The sequence below is a fragment of the Trichophyton verrucosum genome (assembly GCF_000151505.1).
Source record: "Trichophyton verrucosum HKI 0517 chromosome Unknown contig00414_1.f1.exp, whole genome shotgun sequence".
In the NCBI taxonomy this organism is placed as follows: Eukaryota; Fungi; Ascomycota; class Eurotiomycetes; order Onygenales; family Arthrodermataceae; genus Trichophyton; species Trichophyton verrucosum.
In genome coordinates, this window is record NW_003315353.1 from 16 (window position 1) to 20,007 (window position 19,992).

General features: G+C 50.3%; 7 protein-coding genes across 7 annotated transcripts; 5 read left to right on the plus strand and 2 right to left on the minus strand.

The window, feature by feature from the left end:
• Nucleotides 1–1,421: 1,421 nt before the first annotated feature.
• Nucleotides 1,422–4,280, plus strand: TRV_05415 (uncharacterized protein; the record flags this gene model as incomplete). The annotated part of the gene is made up of 2 exons (XM_003020438.1): nt 1,422–2,865; nt 3,058–4,280. 2 exons carry the CDS (start codon nt 1,422–1,424, stop codon nt 4,278–4,280), a joined length of 2,667 nt encoding a protein of 888 aa, XP_003020484.1.
• A 374-nt stretch (nt 4,281–4,654) lies between these two features.
• Nucleotides 4,655–7,133, plus strand: TRV_05416 (dipeptidyl peptidase III; the record flags this gene model as incomplete). The annotated part of the gene is made up of 3 exons (XM_003020439.1): nt 4,655–4,974; nt 5,063–5,942; nt 6,018–7,133. 3 exons carry the CDS (start codon nt 4,655–4,657, stop codon nt 7,131–7,133), a joined length of 2,316 nt encoding a protein of 771 aa, XP_003020485.1.
• Nucleotides 7,134–7,532: 399 nt separating this feature from the next.
• TRV_05417 (uncharacterized protein) lies at nt 7,533–8,844 on the plus strand (the record flags this gene model as incomplete). The annotated part of the gene is made up of 3 exons (XM_003020440.1): nt 7,533–7,545; nt 7,712–8,544; nt 8,620–8,844. The coding sequence occupies 3 exons, from the start codon at nt 7,533–7,535 to the stop codon at nt 8,842–8,844; spliced, it is 1,071 nt and encodes a 356-aa protein (XP_003020486.1).
• A 951-nt stretch (nt 8,845–9,795) lies between these two features.
• On the plus strand, nt 9,796–10,293 carry TRV_05418 (uncharacterized protein; the record flags this gene model as incomplete). The annotated part of the gene is made up of 2 exons (XM_003020441.1): nt 9,796–9,873; nt 9,919–10,293. The coding sequence occupies 2 exons, from the start codon at nt 9,796–9,798 to the stop codon at nt 10,291–10,293; spliced, it is 453 nt and encodes a 150-aa protein (XP_003020487.1).
• A 545-nt stretch (nt 10,294–10,838) lies between these two features.
• On the minus strand, nt 10,839–12,817 carry TRV_05419 (uncharacterized protein; the record flags this gene model as incomplete). The annotated part of the gene is made up of 2 exons (XM_003020442.1): nt 10,839–12,390; nt 12,477–12,817. 2 exons carry the CDS (start codon nt 12,815–12,817, stop codon nt 10,839–10,841), a joined length of 1,893 nt encoding a protein of 630 aa, XP_003020488.1.
• Nucleotides 12,818–13,653: 836 nt separating this feature from the next.
• Nucleotides 13,654–17,688, minus strand: TRV_05421 (uncharacterized protein; the record flags this gene model as incomplete). Its single annotated transcript, XM_003020443.1, has 7 exons — nt 13,654–13,674; nt 13,757–14,021; nt 14,096–15,133; nt 16,148–16,178; nt 16,488–16,590; nt 16,732–17,505; nt 17,575–17,688. The coding sequence occupies 7 exons, from the start codon at nt 17,686–17,688 to the stop codon at nt 13,654–13,656; spliced, it is 2,346 nt and encodes a 781-aa protein (XP_003020489.1).
• A 567-nt stretch (nt 17,689–18,255) lies between these two features.
• On the plus strand, nt 18,256–19,492 carry TRV_05422 (uncharacterized protein; the record flags this gene model as incomplete). The annotated part of the gene is made up of 4 exons (XM_003020444.1): nt 18,256–18,258; nt 18,431–18,546; nt 18,675–19,094; nt 19,168–19,492. 4 exons carry the CDS (start codon nt 18,256–18,258, stop codon nt 19,490–19,492), a joined length of 864 nt encoding a protein of 287 aa, XP_003020490.1.
• Between the last annotated feature and the right edge of the window lie 500 nt (nt 19,493–19,992).

Here is a 19,992-nt window from a genome sequence, read left to right on the forward strand (position 1 = left end):
AAAAAAAAAAAAAAAAAATAAACCTTGGGATAAATCTGCCATCCAGCTTGACAAGGTCACCGATGAGTTTCGTCATGATTTCGGGGTCAAAGGTTGGGAGTGCAATGCGCTGGGTTGACTTGTTCAGTCTGGCCATGTTTTTGTCAGGTCTGAACAAGCGAATAGAGCCATCTTTCGCTTTATAGGCCTTCATACCCTCAAAGCACTCAAACGCATAATGAAAGACAGAGGCGGATGGAGCCAGACTCAAATTCTGGTATGGCATGATATTTGGAGCAAGCCATCCATCTTTGGTGTTCCATTTCACCTGAAGCATATGATCTAGGGTATGCTGGTCAGTATTGGGTTCAATAACTTATGCCGGATATTACTTCGGCTGGAATTGGGCGAAATACCGGTGAAGGTGGCTCCGAATACCAGGTCCTTGTTCTGCTGCAGCGGCTTGGGAGATTCAGACTTTGTGATGGTGAGCTTTGAGTAGTCAATGCCAGGGAGGCCATCACTGCGTGAGCGGCTGGCACTGTAGTTTCTCTGATATCTGCCGAACCTGGTCGTGACAGGGCTTTTAGGGGTGGTCATTGCGCTGAGAGTTCGGTTTAACGGGACGAATGACTTCATAACTGCAAGGATAAACCAGAATTCACCAGAATCAATCAAAAAGAAGAAGACGGATCTTCGTGGGATTCAATGGTTCATATATGTTCAACAGGAATAAGTGACTCACGTAATCTCGCACGTCTCAGGATGAAATCATTGAGAGGCGAGAGAGCAGGAGAAACGGACGCTTAACCGCGGTCGTTTCGCTTGCGGCCCCCTATGCGCCAATCGGATCACGGGATCGCGGCTTGCTCGCTGGCTGTTGGCTCGGCCGGGTGGGCCTATCGGGAATTTTGTTTCTCCTTCTTCCGGCCGAGACAGCAGAGAGTCACGTGGATAGTCACGTGGAGGTTTCAGGTTTTGCGAGAGGCCGAAAGGGGAAGATCCGGACGGCGCGGCGGCTGGCGGGCGGCCAGGGAGCATCTCAGATCAGCTTTCACCACCACCGGACGGGACAGCCTTAGTATACGGAGTATACAGTGCCAGTTTCAGGGGTTTGAGGACCAGCGTTCTCGGCATTTACGACCGTTGTTCTGGCCCTATCAATTGACTTTTGAGGAGTTGTGTTGCCTGGATTATCATCCGCGCTAACTAGTTAACTATCGTGTCAAACGTTCAAACTTGATGCCCAAGGGACCTCACATCATACCCACCCCCATCCCAGACCCAAGAGGTGCGATATCCGATATCTGCTTTGCGGCGCTGGAGTAGATACTCGATGCAGGATACCCAAGGGTTTGATAGCTAGTGATACCAACATGTTCCTGGGGGGCCAGCTTTACTTGATGCGACATTCAGCGTGAATCACCATTTGACCATTCACCATGTTCTCGTCAGCTTTGAAGTCGTTCTCATCGAACATATCTAATAACTACCAGTACTCGCCCAATCCCTCGTTTATTTCTGGTCCTTGGAAGGTCCATGATGGCAAGAACAAGAACTCTGGAAAAGCTGTCTCCATATTCATATTTGACCGCAAATCCCTGGATCCTCGGGCTGGAGGGTTGGTTTCGCGGTCAAACGCTACCTCGCTAAAGAAGGTCCATGAAGAAGTCGTCGAGAGGCTGAAGCGGGAGGCTGCAAACCTTGCCCGCCTGAGACATCCGTCCATTCTTCAGATCATTGAACCGGTGGAAGATACGAGAAATGGCGGCTTGATATTTGCCACAGAAGCGGTCACAGCATCGCTATCTGGCCTTCTACAGGAGAAAACGGACCAGGAACTCTCTAGTCGCGTCGGAGGGAGAGTCAGTCGGCACATGATTGAAGAGGCTGACGGATCAAGAAGGAGGCGGGATTTCGAGATTGACGAACTTGAGATTCAGAAGGGGCTTCTTCAGATTGGCAAGGGCCTAGAGTTTCTGCATGAGTCTGCCAAAATCGTGCACGGAAACCTCACCCCCGACGCCATTTACATAAACGCAAAGTCAGATTGGAAGATATCTGGCCTATCCTTTGCCGGGCCTACAAATCCCGATTCACAATCGCCACTACCGTCCCTTGCATTATCGGAAGCCTTGTATTATGACCCCCGGCTGCCCAGGTCTGTACAGCTTGATTTGGACTATACCTCTCCTGACTTTGTTATGGACTCCAATGTCTCTTCGTCGGCGGACCTGTTCTCTCTTGGGCTTATAATAGTGGCCCTCTTCAACTCCCCCCATACTTCTCCCTTGAAAACTAATAACAGTACGAACACATATAAAAAACTACTTAGCTCCTCTTCTACTATCCCTTCCCAATCAAATTCCTTTCTCTCTTCGGGGCCAATACCAAAGGATCTCTCAAACCATGTCCTGCCAAAGCTTATCACCAGACGACCAGCCCAAAGGATGAATGCCAGTGAATTCCAGCAATCTCAATACTTTGATAACGTTCTGGTTTCCACTATCCGTTTCTTGGACACTTTCCCGGCCAAAACACAAAATGAAAAATCACAGTTTATGAGGGGGCTATCAAGAATTTTGCCGGAGTTCCCAACTTCGGTACTAGAGCGCAAGGTTCTGGGAGCGTTGCTTGAGGAAAGCAAAGATAGAGAATTACTGCCACTTATTCTTCAAAATGTCTTCAAAATCCTTTTACGGGTCCCGTCAAGCCAAAGACTAGTTCCGGATAAAGTTCTTCCCCGTCTGAAGGAAATATTTCTCCCACCTAGTGGTAAGGGTGCCGTGCAAGAAAGAGATACAAGCAAAGATGCCGGGCTTATGGTTCTCTTGGAGAACACGCAAGTCCTTGTTGATAACTGCTCTGGCAAAGTCTTCAAAGATGGTTCGTCACTCATAACACCAGAATTACCTGTTTTCACTTGACTGACGCTTATCATAGAAGTGGTACCACTGATACTTCTTGGACTGGATTCACCAACGCACTCATTAGTAGATGCATCTATGAAGTGCCTACCAATAATGCTTCCGGTACTCGATTATACGACGGTCAAAGACTCAATATTTCCCCCCATAGCATCGGTATTTGCCAGAACTAGCAGTCTTGCAATCAAAGTCCGGGGTTTGGAGGCATTTTGCGTTCTCTGTGGTGGTTCATCAAAGCCCAGCAACCAGTCGACAGACGATGACCTTTCAGGAATTATCACAGACACCCAGACAGCAGCCAAGTCAAGCTCCAACTCTATTCTTGACAAATATACCATTCAGGAGAAGCTTATTCCATTGCTAAAGGCAATCAAGACTAAGGAACCAGCAGTAATGGTTGCTGCCCTGAATGTCTTCAAACAGATAGGGCACATAGTCGATATAGAATTCGCAGCACTCGAAGTTCTTCCAATTCTCTGGAGTTTTGCACTTGGTCCGCTTCTCAATGTCCAGCAATTCTCCTCTTTCATGGAGTTTATAAAATCGCTGTCGTCAAAGATTGAGCGAGAACAGACTAAGAAGCTGCAACAACTATCGTCGGGTGGTGATGCGGGAGGGTTTTCCAAGAATTCGTCACTCCAAACCGGGAGGATGTCTCCTTTGAATAACGGGGGAGAAACCGGCGGCGACAAATCCGACTTCGAGCGCCTTGTGTTGGGCAAAAACAAGGCATCATCTCCCTCCATAGACGCTTGGGGTGATTGGGGTGACTCGTCTACCTCGATGGCCCAAACTTCTACAAAGACAGAAACCGTGCCTCAATTCTCATGGTCTAGTGGCAGTACTGCTGCTGCTGCTGCTACCGCACGACAAGGAAACGGCGGGCTAGTCAAACCGAACGCAAACATGCGATCAATCACACCCGATACGACTATTAACTCGTTCCCAACGCTGCAGCCGGGTCATAAGAGCAACACTTCATCGCTCTCTTCGATGGCCACCCTCCAGCCTCTCTCTCCCAAAGCTCCTCAGGGCAGCATGATGATGATGGGAAACAACAACTTCGGCACGCAGCAGGGTGCTAGCCAGTTAAATCCTTCCAGCACCAACTCCTTTAACATTCCTACCATTGGTGGCAGGCCGGTTAACAACGGCAGCTTATCATGGCAGAGCCAAGGTCAGATGAATACCACGGCGCCCTTATCTCCGTATACCATCGCTCCGCCTCCTCAGAGCAACAACCAATTCCAACGGAGTCATTCGGCCACCTCGGCCAACACCACGTCTGCCTTTCCTAGTCTAAACTCACCTCCGGCTGTCACCTCCAACCAGCAGCAAAAGCAGGGACTGGATAAGTATGATAGTTTGCTCTAGAACTCGAGCGCATTCAATACCTTTGAGGACATAGCTTTATGGCGGAAAATTTACTTGATTAGACAGTTCCATATCTGCTATCTCCGGTAACATGCATGCATCCTCGTGTATAGCTAGAACCAACTCTGAAGTTAGCGAGTTAAGTACATAAATAAATAGTTAACTAGTTGAGGAGCAAGTTCATCTAGTTAGTTATCGATAAGACAGACAGTGCGTGAGATGTCGTATTTAACAAATATTCAAATGAAGCTGCCGGCGGGAAAAAAAGGTACAGGAAGCCCAGGGCTACTGGATTGGCGCGTTAAGTTAATTATTCACGTTAGATTAAGCAGCAAATCGGTACATCGCAACCAAGGCCTCCTTGCATGCCCTCCATGACCCCTCTTCGCCGCAGCTGCAGCAGAGCGTCCAGCGGCTTCTTCTCCCTCGCCCTCCTCCGCAACCAACGTCTGCCTCCAGCTTTTCCTCCAGTTTTCCCTCCAGCTTCAGCTTCAGCGTTACGATCACCGTCAAAGTCTCTCCATCGGCATTTCTCGAGTAGTGGCAGCAAGCTGAACTCCGGAGCTATGGATACCCAGACGAAGCACCAGTACCTGGCCGACTCTCCGCCGACGATTGTGAGGCTTGAGATACGGCCTCACTTTGAGGCTCTGAAGGACGAGAAGCTCAAGAGATACTCTCATTTCATCAGCAGGTGAGCTTGCAGTCGGCTATTCTATATATTTCTGGATTATTTGTTTCTTTTGCGTACTCCGTGGGCGGGACTGACTAGTTGCTTGCAGGGCTGCTTTCCAGGGAACCAGAATCACTCTCCGTCAAGTCTCCCCCGAATCCGAACCGATATACGACCTTATAATATCTCTCTACAACTCCTGCAAGGGAGACTGGAAGGGATTGGCTGCAAAGACAAACACAAGCTCTGAGAACCTGCAGTTTTTCCTCGAGTATGCCGCGCAGTTCCTGGGGAACTGTGGAAACTACAAGGGGTTTGGCGACTCCAAGTTTATCCCCAGGATCCCGTCTGATGCTTTCGAGGCTCTGGCTTCGGGCTCGCCGGAGACGAAGAAGCTTTTCGAGCTTGCGTGCAAGACCGGAGGGGGAATATACGAGACTGCCTCGCCAGATCTGATGCATCTGGGATACCCCGAGAAGGGCCAGATGACGACTTATTACCCGGATTCTCCAACGATTATCAAGGAAGAGATCACTTTGATCGGTGATTTCCTAGAGAAAAAGCAGCTTCTACTGGAAAACACGAGACTCAGAAAGACCAAGGAGGGTAACTTTGAGCTGTTGATTGCGTCGGCGGAGACATCGCCGGCTGGCAAGGACAGAGATGTTGGAGATGTTCAGGGATGGGATCTTGAAGGCAAGCTTGCCGGCAAGAAGCTTACGCTTGTGTACGGTGACTATTCCGAGATCATGAAGAAGATTGCAGAGAGCATCAAGCAGGCCGGCGCGAACTCGGCAAACGAGATACAGAAGAAGATGCACGAGGAGTACTTCAAGTCGTTTACCACCGGGTCGATAGAGGCCTACAAGGAGAGCCAGCGTTACTGGATTCGGGATATCGGCCCCATGGTAGAGTCCGACATTGGCTTTGTCGAGACCTACCGCGACCCTCACGGCGTTCGAGGCGAGTGGGAAGGCTCTGCAGCAATGGTGCGTATCTGCCCAGCAATTGTCCGAATGCACTTCTACGTTTTACTGACTGCTATCGTATTTATGTATGTATAGGTCAACCTGGAGCGGACCAAGGCGTTCAGCAAGCTGGTTGAGAATGCCGAGAAGATGATCCCCAAGCTGCCCTGGGGCAAGGAATTTGAGAAGCAGACCTTCTTGAGTCCCGACTTTACCTCGCTCGAAGTGATGAGCTTTGCAGGCAGCGGCATCCCCGCTGGGATTAACATCCCCAACTACGACGACATCCGCCAGAACCTGGGGTTCAAGAATGTGTCCCTGGGCAACGTGCTGAGCGCAAAGGCGCCTAACGAACCAGTCCCTTTTATCCGCGAGCAGGACCTGAGCCTGTTCCGTGAACACCGCGACGCCGCGTTTGAAGTGCAGGTAGGTATCCACGAGCTGCTCGGCCATGGCACGGGCAAGCTGCTACAGGAGACCAGCCCCGGCAAATACAACTTTGACGTCTCCAACCCGCCGGTGAGTCCGATTGACGGCAAGCCCATCTCGACCTGGTACAAGCCCGGCCAAACCTGGAGCTCCGTCTTTGGATCGATTGCCTCTTCGTACGAGGAGTGCCGGGCCGAGTGCGTGGCCATGGCTCTGGGCTGCGACTTTGGCATCCTGCAGCTGTTTGGCTTTGGCGATGGCAAGGAGGACATCAACGGCGTGGCAGGCGACGTCCTGTATGCCAGCTACCTGCAGATGGCACGCGCCGGCGTCGTCGCCCTCGAGTTCTGGGACCCCAGCAGCAAGAAATGGGGCCAGGCACACATGCAGGCGCGGTTCAGCATCCTGCGAGTCTTCCTGGAGGCCGGCGACGACTTTGTGCGCCTGGTGCACGCGAAGGACGACCTCTCGGACCTGGAAATCCACCTCGACCGGTCGAAGATCCTCAGCCACGGCCGGCCAGCGGTCGAGCGGTATCTCCAGAAGCTGCATGTGTACAAGAGCACAGCAGACTTTGCGGCCGGCAAGGCGCTCTACGACGAGAGCACCCACGTCGACGACTGGTGGGGGACCAAGGTGCGTCCGGTTGTGCTGCAGAAGAAGGTCCCGCGCAAGGTCTTTGTGCAGGCCAACACCGTCCTGGAGGGCGACCGGGTGGTGCTGAAGGAGTACGAGCCGACGCTGGAGGGCATGATCCAGAGCTACGCCGAGCGCGACGTATAACTAGCATCTCCAAGCATCTCTAAGCATCTCCAAGCATCTCCAAGCATCTCCAAGCATCTCCAAGGCTGTCCCAAGCTGTCCTCCCATCACTGTCTCTGCCACGCCAACAACGCTTGCTCGACTTGCTCGACTTGCTTTCTCTATTCATCGTCTCTTCCTATTGTCGCGGCTCCTTTTATTGACGTCCCGGAAAAGCAAAAAGGGGCGACAATAGGAGTCCTGCTTAGGTAAGCCTATTGACATCGAGATCCAGCGAGGCGAAAAATGGAAGACAAAAGTGCTATTAAGATGCATGTTTGGGCGCTGCAGGGAAGAAGAAGGAGAAGAAGAAGCAAAAAACGGGCAGATTTCTTTTCTATTGATGCAGGCATGTCAATATGCTAGCCACACAGTTGATTAATGGTGTATGCTGGTAAATAATATTACACATAAATAATAATAAGGGGACCCCATGCCTGTGTGGGCGGTCAACAAAAGGGACTTCTTGTATGGAGTAGCCTGCCTGCCTGCATCTGAATATATTTAATATTGAACACTGAACTACACAACCTCCCTATCCTCATTGATCCTCTTTATAGCTCTTTGCCATAGCAACAGACTCCGCTTCTCCTCTGCCTGGACTTGCATATACATATATATATATATATATATCTTCTTCTGTTGTGTTTTCTCTTCCTCAGTCTGCTATAGCAACCAACGTTCTACTTTGGGACTGTTGTTATTCCTGCATCTTCACCAGATATCAGATTACAGAAGCACCGCCAAAGAAGAGGGCGACAAAAAGAGAGAGAGAGATAGAGAGAAAGGAGAAAGGAGAAAGAAAATGCTACCACCGTCGGATTCCCTTGCCCATCAAAATCTCAAGCTGGCCGAAGTCCTCGCTAGTATCCAAAAGCAGACTGCTGCTGCTGCTGCTCCTCCGCCACCATACGCTGCCACTGCAACTACTGCTACACCCGTGCCCAGCAACAACATCACTGCGCCCGAGCTGCTGGGGGAATTTGAAGATGACGAGGAAGACGATAACTTGTCCTTGGCCCCCATTGTCATCAGAATTGATACCTCCATCTCTATCGACGGGCAGAATAACACCGTCACTATCCCTTCTTCATCTTCCGAAGACAGTCACTCAGATGCTCAGAGCCCAGTTTCCTCAATACAACAGCTACAGCAACTACAGCAGCGTCGACAGGCCAAGTCGGCACAGCTGGCGTCGGCTATCATCTCAGCCTTGAAATCCGCCGGTGCTCTGGATGACCGGGAGACGGGCAGACAGCGGCCGATGGAAGTTGACGTCAACGCCGGCATTAGAATTACGGGGAATTCAAACATGATTTGTCCTGGCGCTCGTAAGAGGAGTTCATCGGACCTGGTTTCGGGACAGCCGGACAGGAAGCGTCGAGCACAGTCTGTATGTTTTCAACCAATTTACTACTACCCTATCCTCAGAGATATCCATTAACATACGAGGTATAGGAACCCCTAGATACCCCTGAGAGGAAACGAGTACTTCCTAGCAAGGAGCCAGCTGGTCCCTGAATATCCTCGTTTTCTTTTCTTCTTCGCTCCGATTTTTTTTTTTTCTCTATCAACGGAGCAGTCTGATCCGACCATGGCTTCAGTCTACATCCAAGTAGCCCAAAAGAAGCCATTGTCAATACGGATCAGGTTTGGTGTCATGACAATTGATGACGGATTCGGAATAGGGTAGGTTGTTCCTTCATTCATTCTGTGTGACACTGTTGTTTGCTTCGGTATCTTTGGTCTAACATATTGAAAAGCAGGCTATTCGACGAGCCTCCATTTGCTTGCTTTCTTTTATGTCACCCCCTGTTTCCCAATCCCCGCTATTCACTTACCGTGCAAAAGCGTTGAGCAAACTGAGATGCCCTTGATTTGACATAGAGATTACCCCATGCGAGTTTCACGGCCTTGTTTCAACTGACGACGGGAATGTATTACTACTATTGCTGCTGCTTTCATTCTGACGAGGAGTTGTACGGAGGGTTATTTTAGACATAGGCGGCCTTTAGAACTATCTTGTACTTTTTTTTTTTATCAATGTTCGTTACCTGAATGCTCGCTTGCTATTGTCCAAAACCCCTCTTAAGCTTATATGTTGGATCTATCCCAGAGCCATGGATAGCGGCCCATCCATCGCGCGACTTGGTTCTACGTTGGCTAGCTAGAAAGTTAACTAGTTAGTTGCTTGACGGTTTCCCCGGAACCAGCCAGCGGCCAGCTAAAGGTACTTGGTTGCATCAATATCTAGATGGCTGCACCATAGCCTGCGAACGACAATTTTTTCCCACGGCTTTCCGCTCTGCCTGGCTGCTTACCGATGCCTGGTTCTTCTCGTGGAGATCAACAAGCAAGCATCTATAACAAATTAGTTAGGAGACCCCGGTTCCATCATTGCCAGGTCGCTGGCCAGTTTTTATACTGGAGAACATCCCAGGGAACGTCAGTCGCCACGCAGAGTGACGTCAAGTCAATACATCAAAAAAGGTCTCTATCAAATATAAAAGGGAGCGATGTCTATGTAGGATAGAACAGATAGAATAAGAATCTTTGCATCTATCTTCGTTCTCTTTGGTATATCTTGAATCGAGTCTCATCTACAACCAGTTAACTACCGGCTACAACTCTCTAGATATCAAAAATGTCTGAAGACATCCGCCATCCAGCTGGAGAATTCCAACCATCGAGGCCTCGCGAGGAACACCCAGGTGGCCCAAAGGTATTTGGTTTTAATCCTCCTGTTCACTACGCACTTGTATAATAGATCAATATGCTGAACTTCTACCGCAACCAGCATAAACCCGGGGTCAAGGCATCTCCAGCAGACAATGTACCGGAGTCTCACGCCCAAGCTGTCCCTGTAGGCACTGCTCCCCGTGAGAATTTATTCCAACCCCGGCCGAATGTGGAGGACATGGGTGGTTATGACGAAGGTGGTGCATCTGCCAGTTCGACTTTGATGGGAGCTACCTCTGCGGACGTGGATAAGGGGATGGGAAAGCCATTGCAGGGTGAGACCAAGACCGAGATGAGACATGGGGGTGAACATCATCGGAAGCACCCAGGCTCGGGACTGGAAGGAGTGGGTGCAAACACTGCCAGGACTGAGACAGAGATGAATAGGCTGCAGAGAGAGTGAGTGGATGGCTAGGGGGCTGACCTGGCCGAAGGCAGGGGACAACCTGGTAGTTGACATCTAGTTAATTAGATGAATGCAGTACATTACTCACGAGGTTTGATATTCGCTATCTCCACGTAAGGCCCCTTTACTCCTTACGAACACACCAAACAAATACAACGAAAGAACAGGAAGGACGAAAAAAAAGGGAGAGATCTGAATTAAGAAGAGAAAGCAAAGACGGAGCCAGCTTGCGCCTTTTTGTACCGTATCCTTCTGTAGCCGGCGAATGCATAACCGTGTTCCCATAATACATCGATAAGGAGAGAAGGAAAAAAAGAAGAAAGAAAAGGGAGAGCTTAGAAGAAAGGGAATTCGGTCAATAGTTTCTGTAGGGACTTTCCAATAAACAAGCCAACAAAGGGGATATTCGCCAACGATGCATTAAAGGATGGCGGCAATAGCAGAGAATCATGATAGAATGGTCATTTGTTGACTTTGTCAGATGGGATAGATGGGGGTATCCAGGCCGTGGGCTTGGTTTGGGTATATATTTCTTAATCATCTCATATGATTACACTGCTATCAGGTAGACAGTGGCAATAAAAATCAATAGATACAGAGAGCATTCGGAGGCCCTTAGCGTATGATTGAATGGTCAACATAATGCAGTCCTCTCTGCCATTCCGGAAGTTGCTTGTTGCATTCGTACTGGTATCCACAGTTGTGACAGAGGGTCTAGTTGAAATTGTTGTTAGCCTTGAATTGGTACCAATGGTTATTTGGCGTATATAAAAAAAAGAAGAAAAACCTACCCTAGGTCCTGCTGGCCCATCTCGCACAGCCCACACTGCGGAACCCCAGACAAGGCAATTTGAGCAGCGCCATGCTTGTCGCTCCCAGTCAGCCAGGGTCCCTCCTCCACCTCCATAGCCAGCTGCTGCTCCAGTGTCTGGTGTGCCTCTGCCTGCAGGAGTACCACTTCGACCAGTTGGGCTGGGACTTCGAAGGCGACGTTTCCTCTTACTTCTCTCTCCACGGCCCATGGGGGTCTCGGTACCGTCCGGGACATCGAAATAGCCACCGGAGCCTTGTCGGGATAGCTCCGGTGCCGATGCAGCAACTGCACCTGTTGACGAAAACCTAGCCGTCTCTCGTCGAAGCCTTCTGATCTGGCGTTCTCGGTCACCTTCTCTCTTCTCAATCTCTTCCTTGGACAGAGTCTCAATCCTAGTTTCCCATTCGTCTCCTAAGGTGTCAGGGTCATATCGCCAGCCAGCTTCTTGGCCGTTTGCAGCCTGATTGTCAATTTCTGCCCCTAGACCACCATGACCACTGAGAAGTGCACCGCTCTCGCAGGCCTCTTTCTTCAGTTTCAAAACAGCTTCGTAAATCCCGTGGGCTATTGAGCTCACCCACTCTGGGCCAAGGCCAAGGTCTGCACATGTCACTTTTGAAAACTGTTCAGCCATCCCTCTTGAATGCAAAAGAGACCACTCAAATTTATCACTGTATAGCTTATTGTGGAGATTTATGTTGAGAACGACAATGCATCTATATGCATCGTCCGGATCATATGGAGAATCGGCCTCAGATGGATTCACTACCGCACTCCCATTCTGCTGTCCGGATTTTATGGTATCTGAAGGCGCAGCAGGGGTCGCTGGAGTAGTTTGCATCGGAGTGATGGGCCGTTCTGCAGTGACAGTAACCTTGGGCGCAGTATCTACCTTTTTCGGCATGGTCGCTTCAGTTTGGAAAAGGGGGTGCATAGCAACGCCAGCATACTCCTCTAGCTGCTGGCGGATCTGGTTACATATCGCCAAAGCTGTTGATTGTGGGTTTGGCAGGTCTAACTCGCGCACAAATACCGATGCAAACTCCTCTGGCGTCGTTAAGGCTTCGTGCAGGTTCCAGAGAAAATTATCCTTTATTCTATAAGGCGGCGCCGGCTCAGGTTTTCTGTAAGCAGGAAGGGTAGGGTTGATACCAGCTTCCAGGTAGTTTCGCGGCAATGGGAATGGTTCAACAGGTTGAAACGCCGGGATTTCAAGGTCGATCCGGATGGGTATAAGGTTCACCGGTAGTTGCGCCTGAGCCTTCAAATGTCTCTCTCTCCTATGCAATCAAAAGTTAGCGCTATAACTTCGTCAATGAGAAGCAAAAAAAGGACGAAAAGACGCGACGACTCGAATATGGCGTACCCTGCTTTGATAGACTTGCGTACAACCCAGTCTCGGTAGTTGGCCTGGACGTTGACAGGCGTGGATATCTCCTTGCCTAGCTTCTCCCCCGCGGGCCCCAGGTAGGGAGTTATTTCATCTCGTCGTAAACTGCGCAGCCCTGTGGGCCGTCGGGGGCCCTCGCTGTCCTCGAAGTCATCGTCATCGTAGTCGTTTTCTGCGTAGTTCACCACGACAGTCCCGCGCTTTGTCGTCCGTACTGGCGGGGCGACCGGCGCAGTAGGCAAAACAGGCGAGATCAGCGAATTGGCATACTGCCGCAATCGAGGAGCGTAGGAGGTCACATAGCCCAACGGCGGCATCGTGAAGCAATCGTGGGTGGTGCAGGCGTTGGGGATTTCTACCAGAGCAGCTCGATAGACATTGCCAAGAGCCGGCGGCAGCGCTTTTTCGACAGAGACGCGTCTAGGGGGACTCAGGGACGGCCGTCAGAGCGCGCAACACGCTGGCTACAAAGACGCTTGGGAGACGAAAAGGAGGGCAGGGGACAAGACAGTGAGAAGCAAAAAGCCAGCAGTCTCTTTTATGTGCTTCATGAAGCTGTTTTTTGCTTCTTCAGGTTTTTGTTGCTTCATTTTTTTTTTTTCTTGAAGGAAAAAAAAAGAAACATGACAGAGGACACGCTAGCCTAAAGAAGTTAGATGTAATTACATAAGCTATCAGATATAAAAAGCATTAAATATAAGGACGAGGAAGGATGATAAAAAGGAGGGAGATAAAAGGAATCGAGATGAAGACGACGAAGACGAAGACGGAGGCTGGTATCCATATGTATAGTTGGTGGTCTCTACATACAAGAGGAGGCAGGATGGACAGATGCAACAGGTGGGGGAAAAGAGGAAAGAAAATGCACAGAGTGACTGTAAGTTGCGCCCTAAAACACCTAAGGATCTGAAACAAATGATCAAAAAAGGGGGGATATGGAAAGGAATAGGAAGAGATAAAAGGTTCAAATTGAGGGAGAGTTAAATGGGGGCAAGGAGAAAGAAAACGGAAGACATAACATAAAATCCGTCTGGGATGATTCTCGTCCAGATGAAAGGAAGGCAGAGTCAGGGCTGTACGGGTACGGGTTGATTATATGCGGAGATAAGACGAAAGATTGAATCTGCTATTTTTCTTTTGCGTTTGCTTTTGATCAGCGGAGGCCGATAACACTCTGTGCATTTTGGTCTAGTTAGCCTGTGCGACTTCTCGATATCAAAAAGGGGAGGGCAGAGGCAGATTTGATCAAAACATACCATTTCTAGGGTCCACACTCTCCGGATCCAGACTTTTAGTTTACCTTCTACCCCCTCGACGTTCTCAAGCTCGACACCTTCCCACCAGCATCGCCGAGCTGGCTTTCTCCAGAATAGGAGCAGCTTCTGTGCCATGCCGACAGCATTGCTATTGGCCATATCGCCTCTGATGTCGGTCCGTAGCTTGGCCAGCGCCAGGCTACATATCACAGCCTTGTTTGGCTCGCCAGCACGATGGCCCCATCTGTCATCATGGTTGAATCCCCTGCACCGGACGCTGTTAGACGGGATGAATAAAAAATATATTATTATTTTTTTATCATAGATGTGTAAACTTACCCTGCAGTTAGCATTTCAATGAGATGTTGTTCGGTGGATCCAGGCTCATCACTTTTCCGTAGTCCTGAGAAGATCCCATCCTGCTTGAGTAAGGCACGGCCGGCAGCTCGCTTGATCTCCATCATCTCAGGATGCTCAATCTCCGCAGTTGGAGGGATGGCGTAGAAATCTAGGTCTTCGCGCAGGACGATGATTCCAGCACGATCCTGCAGCATGTCTCGCGCAGGGTTCGGGATGGGATCAGCCGCCTCAACAGTGGGTGATGTAGTTGGAGAAGGTGAAGAAGACGGGATTGACTGAGCAACAGCTCGGAAGAAATCTAGCATGTATTGAAGCGATAGCGGATCATAGTCGACTGGGTATACGTCTCCCTCGTGGAACGAGCCCATGTGTCCATCTGGCAGCAGTCCGTTGGGAAACAGGGACAGTAGAACAAACTCGGGCAATGTAAGGAGCTCGTCGCGGGAGAGAGTGAATCTCATGCCACGCAGATCCAGCGTTATGTGCTCATCTCCGCCGATATCTCCAAGGGAGTTCAGCGGAGGCCCACCAGTCTGCTGGACCTGTGTGATGATACTCGATGCCCCTCCTGCGGCCGCCATCACGTATGTAAAGGACTTGAGTGGGATAGACCCCTCGGTGTACGGAGGCGGAGGCTCACCGTCGTCCTGACCTTTGCCAGACGACTCGCCCTTGTCTCTAGAAAGCTCGGCCTTGGTCTCAGTGACTACTCGAGGAGTGACTGGTGCTGAGGACGGAGAAGCTTCCTCGAACGGAGGCGCCGGAGCAAAAGCGGGTGGTGAAGATGCCCCTGACTCGGCGACTGAGGGTGAAGGGTTGTTGAACCGGTCAAGGCCGACTTCCTCTTCTTCGTGGTCTGCGCTCGAGTAGAGAGACGAAAACGACGGCGGAAGAGGCGAGAGAGCGCTTGATGACGATGAAGAACCGGACGGTAGAGAGTGACGAGGGGGAGGGTTGATGCGTGAATTTCTGTTGTTATCCACGGTGCTGAGATCGGGGGGGGACTTCGCAACTGAGCTGCACCCCTAAAGGCGAGCCTGGAGTTGACTGTGCTGTGTCTGGTAGTAACTGAAAAAAAGGGGAGACGGCCGGGTCTTCAACCTGCGACCCAGAAGCGTCTTCGTCTTTCTTTCCTGTGGTCTCCTTCGAGCCGGCAGTCCAGCTCAGATCAAGGTATTCGGGGCCGGGTCAGAGTGACAAGAGCAGTCCGTCGTTGTTGGGCGTGCGGGTGGTGATGTTGCTCATCGACCATATGGGGGTGTGGCGCTTAACTAACTACCAACTAGGGGGCGATTAGACCAAGGTCGCTCGATGCGACGGGCTCTTTGAGATAGTAATTAGACGGCAGAGGCAGGCCAGACACCGGAGAGACCCAACCAGCTCCTCTAGGACGAAGCAGGCAGCTGAAGGGGACGGTAAAGGTGCGTGTTTGCTGGTGGCTTCTGCTGGCTTGCGGTCTGTTTGCGTCCTGGCGGTCGCTTTGCGTCTGCGGCGACTGCAGGTCACGTGGTGGTCACTTGCAGGTGGGTATTTTGGGATGGGAGAGAGAGACGGGGCAGAGGCAGCGGTGGGCAGAGAAGAGAGAGGAGGTAGCGTTAGAGAGTACCAGAGAGCAGCTGGGGAGTTGCTGCTGGGTTGCTGTAAAGTCTTGCAGGAGTACCGAGTTGCTAGTTACCAACATATAAGAGTTGAGAGTTCGCTGGGTAGTTAACTAGTTCATGGAAACTGCCGGCGATGCCGCTGGGCCCCCCAGGCAGCTGGAGCTTAGTTGCCTCCCACATGATGATTCCTGCTCCAGCTGCTGCAGTCATCTACACTACCCACCGGTGATGTAACTAATGGGGCAGCGGAAGTTCCAGACCTCAGGAAAGGAAATAGTTACTACGGAGTAGGGAAAAATGAGAAAGAAACAAGTGAATTTCGCTCATCTGGCTAAGGGGTATTCTATATAAAAAATGCTAAGATAAAAGGTCTATCTATGGAAGGACATCACTCCCTCCCTCTGCTTCCTATCACACTCCAGTAACTAACTATCCCCAAAAGAGAACGCGCAAGCCAGGGCCTAGCCAAGGAGGTCAATGTCCAAATCAGTGCGGAAGAAACAACCAGGCGGATTGGGTATTCTGTGGTCAACAAGCTGGGATTTCCAAAGAAACTTTTGATAAATGGCATTACGGTCTTCGTCTGCATGCTGCTGATGACTGTCCTCATCTAGGGCTTCTGATAGGGCACGCATATCAGGAAAATAAGGGCGGTGGTGTTGGGGAAGACGTCCTAAGGAATTCTCTGGTAGTCAAGCTCCAGGAGAAGTGTCTGTTTTCCAAGTGTTAGAGAAAAGCAGAAATGAGCGAGACGGGAGTGTAAAACCTACTGGCTTCACTGTGCTCTGTTGAGTCTAGATCTACGGGAAGGGTTCCGGATACCTTGCTCTGCTCCGGGTACAAGGGTCCGCCGGGGTGTAAAGGCTGTTGCACCTGAAAGGTCCATTAGTATGGGCGCAAAACGATCGTAGAAATTCGGGAGAACGTTTCAATTCCAGTACCAGCAGGTAACGAACGTGGTGGCGTGGGTTGGTTCGGGTCGTATTGGGAAAGAAACTATGAGTGAGTACTGACTTTGCGGAACTCGTCACCGTCGACGACAATTTCGCGGTCACGGAGCTGTCTCATCAAAGCAAGGAAGTTGCTCTGTTTGAACTTCTGGCTTTGATCATGGCTCACACGGTCAAGTAGCTCTCCCGCCGTCTTGGACAGTTCATCAGACTCGTTCATGCCTTCTTTAAGCTGGGCGGGTATATTGTCGGAACCGATTCTAATGGTCTCAAGTGGCGCTGGCTCTGATACCTCTGGTGTCACTTCTAAATTCTCCTGTTGCCGCGCAGATTCCTGTAACTCAATTTCTGCGCGGGCCTCCGCAAATGCCGCTTCAAAGGCAGAATCGTCAAAGACCTCGGCTGGCTTCGACTGGCTTTGCAAGTTTTCAGTAGTGGCCGGTGTATAATTATCTGGTCGAGCAAATCCGGGATTACTCAACATGCCCATTCCAGGTCGGTAACCCATACTCCCCTGGAACATGGAAGACTGTGGGGTTTGCTGCACCCCACGCGCGGGCTCATGGTGACGGCCGGCCAAGCTAGCTTGAAATGGAGGCGTATCAACTTTGGTCTGATGTAGTGGTTGCTGTAACTGCGGTCCGGCAATATGCAGGTTTTGGAAATCAGTAGCCCAGCTGGAAACGTCTGCAGCCGGCTGGGGCGCGAACTGGGGAGGCGGAGGTAGGAAGGTGTTTATATTATTTGGCTGATCTAGCAACGGGGCCGAGTGGCCAGCTTCGAAAGCATTGAACGCTGCATCTAGTTGTCCCTGGGACGACGTATTTGATCGAAACCCCTGCAGATAAAAGCCGAGGGAGTTAGCGCAACTGCTCAACCTAGCCTTGTGAAAAGAAGTTCACTTTACCTGAGCAGGAGACTGTCGCGTAGAGATCCTATCCTGCTGAAGGGTCCGGTCTACAGAAGCATGTTTCTGGAAGTTCTGTAGAGCATTTGAAGGGCCGCAGAGTGCGTCTGCCATGGCTGTTTCTTATATAGCTTGCTGCAACACTAGATCAGTCGGTTTGTGAGAAGGAAGAGAAGGAGAATGTCAGGTCCTTTGCAGCAAGAAAGAGGTGGTTCTGCTTTATGAAGATGCAGAGCCAGAGGTATCTTGAGTTACAAAAGTGAAGGAGGGCAAAGGAGTAAAAAAAAAGAGGAGGAAGAAGTGAAAGGAAGAAGTGAAGTTGACATTCGTCTTCATCGCCGAAAGAGGAAGAGGGAGCAGACAACGGCCCGTGACCCTTGGTTGAGCCGAGGCTTATTCCTAAAGAGGAAAGGCGTCGGTAGAAGTACAAAGTATTTCTCCGCCTCTGATTAGATAAGATCCATTTGTGGCTGATGAACTGAGCACGTGATTCAGCCTCTCTTTGCTGTGGCTTGACTTCTCTTTGATGCCAGTTCAACCACTTTGGGAGTTGAACTTCGACCTTGGACACAGAGACAACATCTCGCAGTCCACCATCCTCCCCGCCCCTTCAGTTGATCTGATCTGCTGTGGCGCCAATTGATTAGGCGATACTAGGAGTGACCGCTACAGATAGACAGGATGGTATGCATATTATCCCCCGTTTTGCTCCCCCTTTTCGAGGGCGTCCCCCGCTAACTGGCTGATGCAACAGGCGCAAGTGATAACCAACTCGGGTCATGATGACATGATTGTACGCTCGTTTTCTACCTCTTACGTCTGACTAAACGCAGAATACTAAATTTACCGTGGATAGCATGATGCCGGACTCGATTACTTTGGGCGGAAGCTTGCAACATGCTCCTCAGACAAGACAGTCAAGATCTTTGAAATCGAGGGAGAATCACACAAGCTTCTCGAGACACTTAAGGGGTCAGTTGAAATTTCCGTATGATACCTACTGCCTACTAACGGATTCCTAGTCACGAAGGAGCGGTTTGGTGTGTTGCCTGGGTACGTGATTCTATCCATCTCATACGCTAGAAGCGATTGCTAAACAGCGTCTACCAACAGGCACATCCGAAATACGGCACAATACTGGCATCTTCATCCTACGATGGGAAAGTCCTCATATGGCGTGAACAAAGCGTTGGCAGCGGCGCTAATTCCTCAACCTCCTGGAGCCGCGTGTTTGACTTCTCCCTCCACACTGCTTCCGTAAATATGGTATGCTGGGCACCCCATGAGCTCGGTTGCCTTCTCGCCTGTGCCTCCTCCGACGGACAGGTTAGCGTTCTTGAGTTCCGCGATAATAGCTGGACACATCAGATTTTCCATGCCCACGGGCTCGGAGTCAACTCTATCAGCTGGGCTCCCGCCGCGGCTGCCGGCTCAATCATAAGCACCAACGCTGCAGCAGGCCAATCGAGAAGATTCGTTACTTGTGGAAGTGACAATCTCATATTCATATGGGATTACAAGTATGTGTGCACACTTGCTTTCGCGTTTGACATGTTTAATCAAACGGTAGTGCTAACTTGCTACCCCATACAGCCCCGAGACCAAAACGTATTCTGCCTCGCAAACCCTCCAGGGCCATACCGACTGGGTTCGTGACGTAGCTTGGTCTCCCAGTATCTTATCTCGGTCCTACATTGCATCCGCATCCCAAGACAAGACCGTACGAATCTGGACTTCAGACCCATCTAACCCTCAGGAATGGACAAGTGAGAAACTGGAATTCGATACTGTTGTCTGGCGCGTCAGCTGGAGTCTAAGTGGCAACATCCTTGCTGTCAGCGGCGGTGATAACAAGGTCAGCTTGTGGAAGGAGGATCTCAAGGGGAAGTGGGAGAAAGTCAAGGATATCGAGGAGTGAACATGGCCCAGCGGGTAAAAAAAATAAAATTAAAGAGGGCGGTTCTGAATACAAGGTCATTTAATTCCCGACTGCTTTGATATATTCTGTGCTGTCTATCTGCTCGTCTGTCTGTTATGTCTTTGGGAGTTTGAGTTTTAAGACCGGTGGGAAAACATGTTCGGAGCGGCTGCTTCGTTCCTCCTTTCTATTTATATCCCTCTCTTTGATTTCCTATATTATCATGAAAATAGTCACGGTAGATTCAATACCCAAAATCCTTACTCGACTCCAGCGAAGGGAGAATCCCATGAATCTATATACATACCCGGCACGCCCGCCATATATCGAGAGATCTAATCAACATAAATTCTCCAAGCTTCACCCTCAATCCCAACTTCAACTTAGGCCTCCTTCCCATCCATCATCAAGAGATAGAAAAAGGCAAAGTAGCATCAATCAGCGGAGAAATACCTACGTTAGGAGTGAAAAGCAGCAAATAAAAAAGCATAGTGCCNNCT